General features: G+C 38.8%; 1 protein-coding gene across 1 annotated transcript in view; it reads right to left on the bottom strand.

Annotated features, from left to right (window-relative positions):
- LOC148376640 (receptor-type tyrosine-protein phosphatase mu) overlaps window positions 1–8,453 on the bottom strand; it is a 366,093-nt gene extending 357,640 nt beyond the window's left edge. Inside the window, exon 1 of the mRNA XM_088349733.1 lies at window positions 7,853–8,453. Within this exon, the coding sequence (XP_088205859.1) occupies window positions 7,853–7,925 (73 nt within the window). The 5' untranslated portion in view covers window positions 7,926–8,453. The remainder of the gene's footprint in view (window positions 1–7,852) is intronic.
- Window positions 8,454–12,725: the final 4,272 nt, after the last annotated feature.

The following is a 12,725-nucleotide window of genomic DNA, read 5'->3' as shown; positions in this document are numbered from 1 at the left end:
GAAGCGTGTGTGCAGTTCACCACTTTTAAACACACTGACGTCTTGGGCGGTCACATCACAGCACCACCTAGCTGCTCATCATGCATGCATAATAATTCCACATACTCATTGCATTGATGCAAATTTGATCTGCAATGATGAAAGCTTAAACACAGAATAACAAGTGAATGTAGACTAGGCGCCACATAGAATTACTGTACACACGTACACTCAAATTAATTCAAAGTTAAATATTTCCTTTTAGGGCTGCACTATTTTGGAAAAAAAATTGCAATTTTTTTTCAGGCATGTATTGCAGCTTGATTGTGATTTCAAAGGAAAAGTGCATTTTCACTGATAGTTCTTCTTTGTGAGAAATTTATCATAGTGACATGCAAACTTACCTCCAAATTATGTAATTACCGATTGAGAATATACAACTTTTACAAAATAACAACTATAGATCTACAAATAAAAACAGAATTGCAGTGGAACAAATGTTTTTATTGTCATTATACTAAAGTATAAAGAAATTAGAGTGATTTAAGAGTGGCTGGTTAGCTGCACCCTATAATCAGGTAACACAGACGTCAGCAAGGTCTCCGCGATGATTAAAATACAAGAGTCTCGAATTTAGCGGTTTTCCGCGAGTTGTAGCTCCAGGTCATCCTTTTCATGAGTAATGATTCTGGCGATGGTGAAATACATACTCCACAGTGGTGTCTTAAGAGTGTTGTTAACCAAACCATAGCAGTAGGCCGAACCTGCAACCTCTGTATTGCTTTATCGCCCGACCCTGCTAAGTTAATTCGGATAAATTTCTTTTCAATGTATCGAGCCATAAAAAGCTAGCTGTCGCGTCGCGCCGTCGTTTGTTTTGCTGGCCAATTGTGACGGCTGTTTGAGTTACAGCATACATCAACCTATCATAGTCGTGCACACGTTGCTTGCAAAATTTGTCACGTATTTGTTGTCTAGTGTCTTAAACTAAACCTCTGATTGAAACCCAAACTGTGACGATTCAAGTTGGCCAAACACTCCTTCACTCAAGTCACAAACACAAACACGGAACTATACATCCTTGGAAAAAAACACCCCGAATCCCAGCATGCTCTTCGTGTCCCCTTCACGGTCTGTGAACAGTCTACCAGATGGTACCACTATGAGGAGCCATCATTCAACAATGGACCCCATAAAAGATATGCAGAAAGGTGGACAAGGAGAGGGATGGATTTGTTCTGGCCATCGAAACACAGGAAGAGATAATAGAAAGGTATGAAAACACACACCGCCTTGCAGGAGGAATTCATAGACAACAAGGAGAATGATGCAGGCATGAAATCATCAGCTCAAATTAAAGACATTTTGGCAAAATTCCATGAAGTCTCGGAATTTGTGGAAAGGAATCACCCGGAAAAAGGTTTGACAAGTTGGGCTATTGCCAGTTATGATAAGGACTTCCTTGTGCATTTCCAAAGAATTGTCCAAAGCTTGCCAAAGCAGACTTCATTGGACCAGTTTTTCAAGGAATGCGAGGTATAAAACATTGCTGAGGACTAGTGAACAAAGAGGTCAGTTAAAAGGTAAATCAATATTTTGATGATTTCTTTTATTATTAGTTTTTTTTTTTTTTTACATTATGTGACGCTTGTTTTTTGTGCTGTGATCTAATTTTAACATGTATTTGTTCAATCTTCTGATGATCTGTTATTGTTTACTATAAAAATGTACTTTTGCGGGGCTTGGAACGGATTATTCCATTTACATTAGAAAGGAGTCTCCACTTCCAACTGTTTCAAGTTACAAAGCTACTCCCAGAACAAATTAAATTTGTAAGTAGAGGCCCTACTGTATTGCAGGACTTGCCGTTTTTGTTTGATTGGCAGTGTCGCAAAAATGAATCAAATTTCACAATACCGCTAATTTTTTCACCCATTTTTCATCAAAAACGTCTATATGTATGCATCTTAGGTGAAATTGGCCGTTCTTCCATTTACAAATAATAAAAGGAAAATGGTAGAACGTTTTTCTTTAGAAAATGTACTGCTATTGTCATAGAATATTTTGCAGGCTTTAAAAGTTTCTTTAGAAATGTCCGAAATGGCGAGCAAAAAGGAAAAACAATCAAAAATCAGACAACAGCCATTCTCTTTCTAAAGATGACCTCGTTCAGCATGCTGCCAAGGATGGTACATCTGCTGTATTTTTTTTTATTGAAGGACTTTCTCCTCATCCTGGTCATCAGTAATAACAATACAGAGCCTCGAAGCATTAATCAGTGCAGTTATATTCAATGCCAAGCCATCTACGATGCATACCAACTTGTTTTCCCCACCAGTTTCCCCCCCCCCCTTACACGTGTTGATGCAATCGCACAATTGTTCAAGCGTGCCTAGCAGACACACAAACAATCCCCACGCCATTCGCTTCATTAGACAGCCCCTGCGTCGGCCCGTGTGCAATTCATTAGTTTTCACCCCCTTCCTTCCTCCCTACACACTCCGTAATTAGAGTGCCTCTGTTTGTCCGGCATCCTTCGCTCAGTCGCATCATCTCAAGGCCAATTATCATTCCGCGGCAACAGCTCCCTCGCAACGCCACCGCTGCCGCCTCGAGAGTCGACTTCAAAACTATTACGGCCTCTCAAGAATGTAAATAAAATGGCAGGCAAATCAGCGGCTAATGATCGAATGTGGAGTGGCACCCGCGGGACCCCGTTGAGATAAGGACTGATGAGTTTGTGCCACACTTGCTTGGAAGAGCTAAGTAAGGGGCGTGCTTATTTTCCGACGCTACGGCTATTTTGGGATGGGATTTTTTTTGCGGGGTGTTTTATAAAAGCGACGCAATCTTTGTGGCTTTTATCTTGTTTCCGAACCGATACAAAAAAATGTGCAAAGTGGTGATGAAATTACCAAACTGACCCAATGTGGTTGTTAAGTTTGAGTCCAAACAAGTTACCAATACGATTAGAATGGAGAGTAAACATGAAGTGAGCAAATGGTTCACTTTTTACTTGCAATTCTTGGATCACCGCCCTTCGATGCTCCGACCCTGACCTTGGAAGTTGTTCTCAAAAGTCTTTATTAAGGAGCATAGGGGTTGAATGAGCATTAAGGGGCTAGGATTGTGTGTTAAAATGCCTATTGAAATATAATTTAATATGAATGTTTTGTGGCAACAGTAGGAAATAACATGTTTTACATAAAAAATATGCATCAAATAGACTGGCCAATTAAGGAAATGTTCTGAAAAGTAGAATAGTTTTGTGCTGAAATATATTTAAATGGATTAGAATAAATGATAAAAAAAAAGAAATAATAAAAACGGTTTCGAATTTTCAACTAACTTTGCTCACTTTCTATTTGAATCCATGCCTTATCAAAATCAGGCAGCAAACCGCTGTTGTTTTTTGATGAAAACTTAGCACTGCAAAGCTCACAAAACATAGATTTGTGCTTTCTTTACGATACCCTCTTAACAGCTGCCCGTTAAAGTACAAAACTGGATAGAGGACATACTAATTACATACTACACTTACTACCGCAACACTGCAATTAGTGTTTTTTGAAGAATCCCCATAATCCAACTTTGCTTAGGTTCTGTTTTTTTTTTTTTTCATTTAGATCCCCTAACCAGTAAGGTTGTGGGAGCACCATTTCCTGTGGTGTGTCTTGGGCAAGTACAGCCTAGGGGCACCCATCCCTCTAACCTATTTGGATCCCAAGATAATTTAAGTGCAAAACAGGTTATGCCCTAATGAATTCCTTTCAATGCAAGTCGATAGCAAAGTCTTAATGGATTTGTTAACATCTCATTTTACACAAACCATGTTTCAAGTCTGCATTTCTAAAACTTCAAAATCAAGTTTTTATACCCCAATCTTTAAAATAGAATTGCTGAGGTATAGGTATAGATTACAGTCCTGTTTGTTGTTCAACACATAAAACACTAAATAGGATGCAAACGTAATTTATTTCCCCCTAAAGTATTTTTGCTTGGGCTTTTTACTGGTGGTCAAAGGAAATTATAATCATAATAAAAAATCTAATGCTTCCCGCCAGTCATCACATCAAAAGAAACATTTAAATAAGAGCCCTTAGCATTTGAGAAGTTCTTCAAATTTCTTCTCAGGAAGTGAAATCACCCAGTAACAATCAATCTTATATTTTTTAAAGGGGTTGGAGGGAGAGTCACACCAGAAGCACCACACTGGGTGAAAAAAAGTGCTTTCCACTTCCTCCATTACCATTATAATAAAAGTGTCTGAGAAGCAAAGTTACAGAAGAATGTAGACACCTTACTGGCTGCTTTGTACTATCATCAATCCTCCAACATAGTCGGGAGGTGGGAAAAAAAAAATCATGCATATTTAAATTAATTCTGCGCCCGCTCCTACAAAAGGAAGCTGCCATCCGTCAGGACACCTTGCAGAAAAAAACTATTAAATCCGAGTCAGCTGGGAACTGGGAAAAAAATGAGTGAAGAACTAAATGATTGCTTCCAATTAAGTTGTTTATCTCGCCGAAGAACGTCGGTGCCGCTTCTCTTTGGTACGAGTGTACACGCCAATCAGGCCCGACTGACTGAGTCACTCAGGAATGACGAGCAGTGATCGGCACATGCCTCGTTCGAGGGATAAAGATGGGCAGCGTTACAGAACACAACCTCCCGGTATTGAACAGACTGAGTCCCAAGTGACATTATCTCAAGTATGAATGTAGTTAATTCCTCACTTCTGAAATGGGCAGCTGTACAGATGGAAACATGAAACATTCGGGGCGGAAGGAAATTTAGTACATAAATGTTGGTTTGTTGAGGGGGAAAAAAAACAGAAAAAAATGTGTTAATGTCGAATCATATTTATAACCAAAATGTACTACTGAACGGACGTCTAAATATGTTCCTCCTCAAAGACTCTTGATTTAAATGATCAACTCACCACAAGGCTGTGCAGTTGGTTAAGAGGGAGCCTTATCAAATTAAAACAGGTGTGTTGGAGTAGGGAATCATCAGAATTATGCACGATTGTAGCCTTGACTCAGTCATTATTTTTCTGTCCTGCACTGAACTTTTCTAACATAACTTTACGCGTTTTTCTCCGGATGTACTAATCGTAATTCTCCGTTAAAACCGATCCTCGTTGCCAATCCCAATTTGTGACAATCCCGATATTTAAAAATGGGATGCAACACAAACTTTCCCCTTTAAAATGTTATTTTACACATAAAAAATAAACAATACTTGTGAAACAATTAAACTGTTGTTTTGACAACTGTTGTCTTGAATATAAATTAAAACTTTGTTATTTCAGCGGAACAAGAATGTGGCTGACCTTTTCAGAACAATGAGAGGGGATAAGATTGGAGGAAAAGATTGGTTTATTTAAGAATAGGTGGGCCAAAAACCAATCACCTTACTAAGGAGATTGGGTCTGATAAATTGTTTACACCTTGTTTTATTGGCGTTCGGTAGCAGGAGATTCAAAATGGTGGCCGCCTGTTCGCTCATAATAATAATAATAATAATAATTTCCTTGTATTGTCATTCTGTGTAACAATGTACACAGAACGAAATGTCGATTGCACCTGACCCGTTGTAGCGAGCCGATGCAGCCGCAGCCAACAGAGGGCGCCGCCGACCACTTTTTAAGTCTTAGGAATGACTCGGCCGGGGCGCGAACCACCATCAGTTAATTGATGATTTTCCTGTGAAAATCGTTTTTTGTACATGGCGATACAAGCTATCACAATCAAATGTAGGTTTTTCCGGATGCACTAATCGCAATTTTCTGTTGAAACTGATCCTCGTTGCCAATCCCAATTTGTGACAATCCCGATATTTAAATGGGATGCAACACAAACTTTCCCTTTTAAATTTGTTTTTTACCCCAAAAAAGGAACAATACTTGTGAAGGAATTAAATTGCTGTTTTGACAACTGTTGTCTCAAATATAAATTAAAACTTTGTTTTCAGCAGAAGAAGAATGTGGCCGACCTTTTCAGAACAATGAGAGGGAAGATAAGATTAGAGGAAAAGATTGGTTTATTTTAGAAGAGATCAGCCCAAAACCTTACTCAGGACATTGGGCCTGATAAATTGTTTACACCTTGTTTTATTGGCGTTCTGTAGCAAGAGATTCAAAACGGTGGCCGCCTGTCAGCTCATCAGTTAATTGATGAATTTCCATTTAAAATATCTTTTTGTACATGGCGATACGAGCTATCACAATCGAATGTATGCTTTGTTTTGTATTACTTATGGGAGAACAAGCAGAGTACAGCATGCAAGCTGAACAAGTACAAAGGCAGCTGCAGACACAGAAAAAGTAACTTTGCCGCACATTTTGGCGGTGTAAGACCATGAGAAAGAAAATCACTGCTCGGCAGAAGAATCTAGAGTATACAATAACTCAAGCCCAACGGACGTTTGGCTGTAAACATCAAATCAGGAAGTCAGCAGCAGAAACTCCAAGTTTTGTGCTGAAAAAACTAGGTAAAAAATATTTCACTACTTTGGCATTGCAGAGGACAACATGTCACGCAATGAGATTTGAGTTTAGTATGGAATTATATGGCAGGAATTAATTTGACTAATATGTATCAGAAGGAGGAGCGCACAGTAGGCGCAAGGTTAAACAGGCTACCGCCTAAACGGGCTGCAAGGATGAAATCTCCATCCCTAGTAGAGACATCAGAAGAAAAACCCTATCAGGGGGTTGGGGGGATAATGGTTGCTGTTGTCATGTGGCGGAAAAAACTGCGCCTGACAGAACAAGTGATTTATTGTTGTCTCCAAGCATCCTGCGTATCAGAAGACAAAAATGGAAGAGGAAGCGATCCGGGGATCTTCCAAAAAATCACCAAAAGGTGAAATTTACAGGTTACTTCTACCAGGGGCTAACACGGTATGGTGGTGATGAGATGGGGGGTCCGGGTGGAACAAGACTGTGCGTGATCTGATTAGCACATGAGATGTTAGCACGTCCCCCCATAGCAAACACTCAAGCCTGCCGTGCAGCTAATCCGTCACCTCGCCAGGGAAAAAAGTGAAACATCGATTACCTCCTGGTTTACATATTTCCACAGGCACGTGCACGCACACACACTTGTGAGCAATTAGGAGGGTGTTTATCGACAGTTTACCCCTTGAGAAATCTCTGCACCCTCAATCAGGTGGGAGAGAATGCTGATTCACTTTTGCGTGGATAAAATACTGCATTTTAACAAAGAAATATATCCAATGGTTTCCCAAGACTTGGACAAAGTTTTCATCTCATCTGCATCCTCTGCATCCAAAGATGCTGTCCTCGTGTGCAATACTGCCCCCAATAGCACCTCTGGGGTAGTGCATTTAATTCTCATCAGACAACTTTTAAATAAGAGCTTTGAAAAGGGACATTTTGGAGCTGGATCGATTAGACTGGCCATCCATTAGTGCTCATCAACCGCAGAACGAATTAATGTGGGGTTTGGTTGTCAATAAGAGCCCTTCAGGGACCTTTGTACACTGCATTAGTGAAAATTCCCTGAACTTTTCCCCCGTTATAAATCAATTCCACGCAACAATTTTCATGCAACAATAAACACAGCCTGCAAAACACATCCGTGTACTAAAAAGTCGTTGTTCCTTATATCATTTTCCTGTGTTTTTGACTCGTCTCCGTCGTTTGTTATTTTGACAGGTGACAACCAGGACGCGGGAATCCCTTTGAGGTTAATCACATTAGACAGGACAACTTATAAAGATAAAGTTAGACGTACACAAACGTTGAACTCTTGAGCCCCGAGGTACGGCAGCACCTGTTTGTATTTACATGACGTTGCATAATAAACAAACGTACATTTCTTTAAACTGTGATGCGTTCACTTACCTTTGAAAACTTCTCCCCGGGCGGACAGTAGTAACGTAGTGGCGGTGAACCACCAACCGACAACTTTATCCATGACGACGGCGCCAAGGCGACCGCGGAGTCGGGAAAACAAAACTATTCGGCGCTTGCCTCGCAACTTCGGAGTCCCTAAAAAAAGGAGGAATTGAGGGGGAAAATAACCTCCGTTGACGGTCCTCTTGTGTTTTAATGACTGGTTTTAAAGCGAGGTGTCTTCACACCGCCGCTCGCTGCTCTGGTCTCCCTTCTGTGCTCTTCGTTCCGCGTCCACATTCGAAGGAGGACCGCGAGTGTGAGTGGATGGCAGACTCGCGCGTGGATGGAGCGAGTGGTGCCTTGGCAGCTGCGTGCGGTGGGGGCGTTCCTCCGTGTCCGGGAGAGGGCGTTTATGAGCGGGAGAAAAGAAGAATTGAAACGCGCCCTCACAACCGCCACCCCACCCTTCATTAACTCTCGGTCACGCATCCAGGTAACAAGGTTAGTGTTTACTATCGTGTCCTACTTTAGAAAACGAATTTTGGTGGTCATTTTGTCTGTTTTTAAAGTTCGTACGATAGTTTTACGTTCCTTACCTATTGCAAACGTTTTAAAATGGCGGCTTCAATTACACAACACCTGTGCCCACAGAAAATGTTTTTTTTTTTACAAATACATTTTTTTCTAAAGTATACAAATTATTAGCTGTAACGCAGGAACATAAAAAAATCGTTTTGAAATTAAATTGTTTAAAAATTATAATAATAAATTACCGTATTTTCCGCACTATAAGGCACACCTAAAAGTCTTAATTTTTTTCAAAAGCTGACCATGCGCCTTATAATACAGTGCGCCTTATTTATGGATCAATTTTAAATCGCAAAGTCTTCAAACTAACTTGCAGCCGCCGACTAGATTTTCCTCTGAACGCCAAGTAGTCTGCGGTGTATGCTGGGATTTATTAACCGTTGTTTCATTGGCTAACCAACGTGTCAATCATCATTTGAATCGATGGCATTGGCTGAAGCGGCAAAACAAAGCCTGCAATTGGCCGAAAAAGATGAATGCGTATAACACGTGGTTTGACGGCATACAGAAATCATTTTTTTACTATTCTGTATTTGTAAATATTTTATTCTCCTGGATTTACTAAACTCACGGATATAAGAGGACCATGGCTGCACAATATTATTGAACACAACGACTTCAGTGAGCTACCCTGGCTATATATTTTCCCAGTATCTTGTTTCAGACTGAACTTGATGTTTCTGTGATAAGCGGTGCAGATAATGGATGGAATGGAGTGTCTATTTTTAAATTAAACTCAATTCCAAGTGTTTATTGTCATTTGCACAGTAAAGTTGCAAGCGAAAAAGAAAATAGAAACTAAGGAATGGTTGGCATTTCTTGAATCCCAAGACTTTAACCTTCAGAATGATATTTGAAACGATGCATTTGAGTGACATCGTACGGACACCGCATCCGCACGTGTCTACGACACATACTTGCTTCTTTGCAAGATTTAGGAATGTTAAGGGGGTAATCAGTTTGACTGAATCATCTGACTGTTTTGTCGACGTTCCCATTGTAGCGCCTTATTATCCGGTGCGCCTTATCTATGGAAGATATAGGACCCAAAAACTATTTTTGGGGGGTGCGCCCTATAACCCGGTGCGCCCTATAGTGCGGAAAATACGGTAACCCAAAAAAGTTGTAAAACGTGACATCATAAAGAAGCAACGCAAATGGTACCACGCTTGTTTTTTAATGCTATTAAATAATTTGCACAGTCAAACTGCATGATTAACCCATATCAAAAATTTAGAGCAAATTAAACAAAAAACACGTGTGAAATATGAGGAAAACGACATCCCAATGGGATCAAATTATCTAGTTGAAATCAATTTTCCCAACCTTTTAAACCAAGGCACACTTTTTTCATTAAAACTTTTCAAGGAGCACCATATGACAAATATGTTGGACACTGAATTAATTCAACCAGTTGTATTCCTGGTGTTATTTCATCTTAAATTGTTGTGACAGTGTATTTGTTAATAATTTATCTAATTTTAGGAATTTACTATACGTACAACCTATATTTCAATGTTTACTTAATATCTTGTTTATCTGGGAAAAATAACAAAATAATTCTTTAAAATGAGCAGAAAGTATCTGACAGCGAAACGTTTATTTTTTTCTTTCTGTTGTTAATGGTAAATGATCTGCATTTATATAGCGCTTTTCAAGTCAATGAAGACCTCCCAAAGCGCTTTACAATGTGCTTCACACTTACCCATTCACACACACACTTGCACACCAATAAGGGCCATGCAGCCATGCAAGGCGCCGACCTGCTTATTGGGGGCATTAGGGATTCAGTGTCTACACATGAAAAATATGAGGAAAACGACATCCCAATGGGATCAAATTACCTAGTTGAAATCAATTTTCCCAAACTTTTTAACCAAGGCACACTTTTTATTAAAACCTTTCAAATACGACAAATATGTTTGACACTCAATTAATTCAACCAGTTTTATTTATGGTGTTTATTTCAACTTTAATTATTGTGACAGTACATTTATGAATAATTTTAGGATTTTACGAGAAGTATAACCTATTTTACAATGTTCACTTAAGATCTTGTTTATCTGGAAAATTAACTGAATACTTTTTGCTTATTTTAAAGAATTATCTGACGGTGAAACATTTATTTTTCCTTTTTGTTTTTAATAATTTTTTTTTTCAATATATTAAACATACTTAAATGGACAGTGCAATATTTAGTGCCTCTTAGTGGTACAAAAAACTTCCATTCAGTAGAAAAAAAAAATCTGAATAATAGGCAAAACTACATAAACTATTGTCACGGTTAAGACTTGAGATTGTATTAGGATAAAGACAAGAACACTGAGTTGTAGATAAGGTTTTTGATAGCCCTTTCATTTTCCTTACAACCATCAAAGCAATGTTAATTTTTGTAAATATTCAAAGGACAAAAACTTTATTCATTTTACACAGCGGAATCCATACCTATAAGTTTTTCATCTTGCTGCAACACTGAGCTCATTTGGCAATGGTCTTTGTTCATATTAGCCAATTTTATGCCATCTAGTGGTCAAATATAACATAAGGTACCATTTAAATAGAGCAACATTATCTGTAAGAATTTAACTTAGTTTAATTTATTTTATTATATTTTCGCAATGCAATATTAAATAGCTTCATCAAACTAAATAAGTTATTAAATATGTTGTTTTAGGCTGTAGGTTCTCATGAGCAGATAATTAGTACATAGAGAGAAAAAAGTGGAAAACTGCTGCTATCTACTGGTATGGATGAAACTAAGTTACTCTGCTGATGATTGGAATAAAGCAAAGAAACAGGCCAATGGTATGTGATCAACGATCGTGGATTCTAAACGTGTCCTTTTTGTTCGTTCGGATGAGGAAAATGTTGGTAAATTAAGAGGCTGGAGAAGAACTGCTTCTAGAGAAGTTGTTTTTTTTTTTTGCGGAATATATTCTGGAGACCACCGCAACACAAGTCTTGAATCAGACAATCTAAGCAATAGTCTCTCTATGACATTTTTAAGCAAGATTTTTATACCTTTTTTGAGGCGTTGTATAGGTCAACAGGAAACCACAACTTCTGTTTTCTGCTTGCCATCATTCGTACATTTTTGTGTTATCGATAGATGGATAGATACTTTATTCATCCCTCGTAGGGAAATTCACACTTCCAGCAGTATCCTTGCGTTGAAAAATAAAATAATAAAATATAGAATACAAAAATACCCAATATAACGTTTTGCTATAGAGTATTTAAATAGTGCTACGGAATATACACAATGTAATAAAAATAGGGTAATGCGTGGGGGTGGGGTTTAATGTGGGCTTTTACTCATTACATGAGGAAGAATTGATCTCCACAGTCTGTCCATGGAACAAGACTGTGACAGAAGTCCGTCGCTGAAGCTGCTCTTCTGTTTGGAGATGATGCTGTTATCGAAATTTCAGTTCCATGTTCTCACCTTGGTCTCGTGGTTTCTTGACATCAGACTGAACCCCGCTCTCTGGATTAAAGAAAATAATTTGTTTGTGATTTCCAAATTGGCATTTACATATTAAAAAACTAAACTTTTACAATCAAAATATCTTTTCGAAGTAAGACATAAACCATGAATGGCATGCTCACAAAACAATACAAAATTTGCAGTTGGATTATCACAAATAAATGTTGCTAAATTCTTCCAGAGGTTTCTAGTTCGCTCACAATACCAGAAAATATCTGAAGCACTTTCAGGAGATGCTGACTTAAGTGGTAAAATATGCGAACTACCATACCAATGTGAATTTTTATAAAAATTCTTAGGATGAGAAATTTATATTTCTTTTACATTATGCAATCCATACCTAGTCGTTGCCACCATGTTTGTGCCAATGTCTACTTTATATCTTTAAGTCAAGTCAAGTCAAATTCATTTATATAGCCCTTAATCACAAAAATGTCTCAAAGGACTGCCCAGGATTACAATGACACAATGACCTGATCTTAAACCAACATGCGGGCAAGGAACAACTCAAAACCTCAGCGTGAGGAAAAAGAGAAACCTTGAGAAGGGACCTCACAAGTGGTATCCCCTTTTCAGGATGACCAGGGTGAATTACATTTAGCATTACAGTACACAAACATAGTAAACACTAGGTAACATGTTGAAAATTTGTCTGGAAAGTGCATGACAGCAGCGATGCCCCCAGCCTGTAAACTAGTCAAGAAAGTCTATGACGGCCACGACGCAGCTTCCCATTTCTGCCAGCTGGTCCATGCAGGCGTTCACATGCTTCAGGTCAAACGCTGGTCCGCTGACTCATCTCAA

The sequence above is a fragment of the Urocampus carinirostris genome, chromosome 1, assembly GCF_059441175.1.
Source record: "Urocampus carinirostris isolate Australia breed hairy pipefish chromosome 1, RoL_Ucar_1.0, whole genome shotgun sequence".
Classification (NCBI taxonomy): domain Eukaryota; kingdom Metazoa; phylum Chordata; class Actinopteri; order Syngnathiformes; family Syngnathidae; genus Urocampus; species Urocampus carinirostris.
Note: the sequence above shows the minus strand (reverse complement) of the source record. Positions and strands in the feature narration are given on the sequence as shown.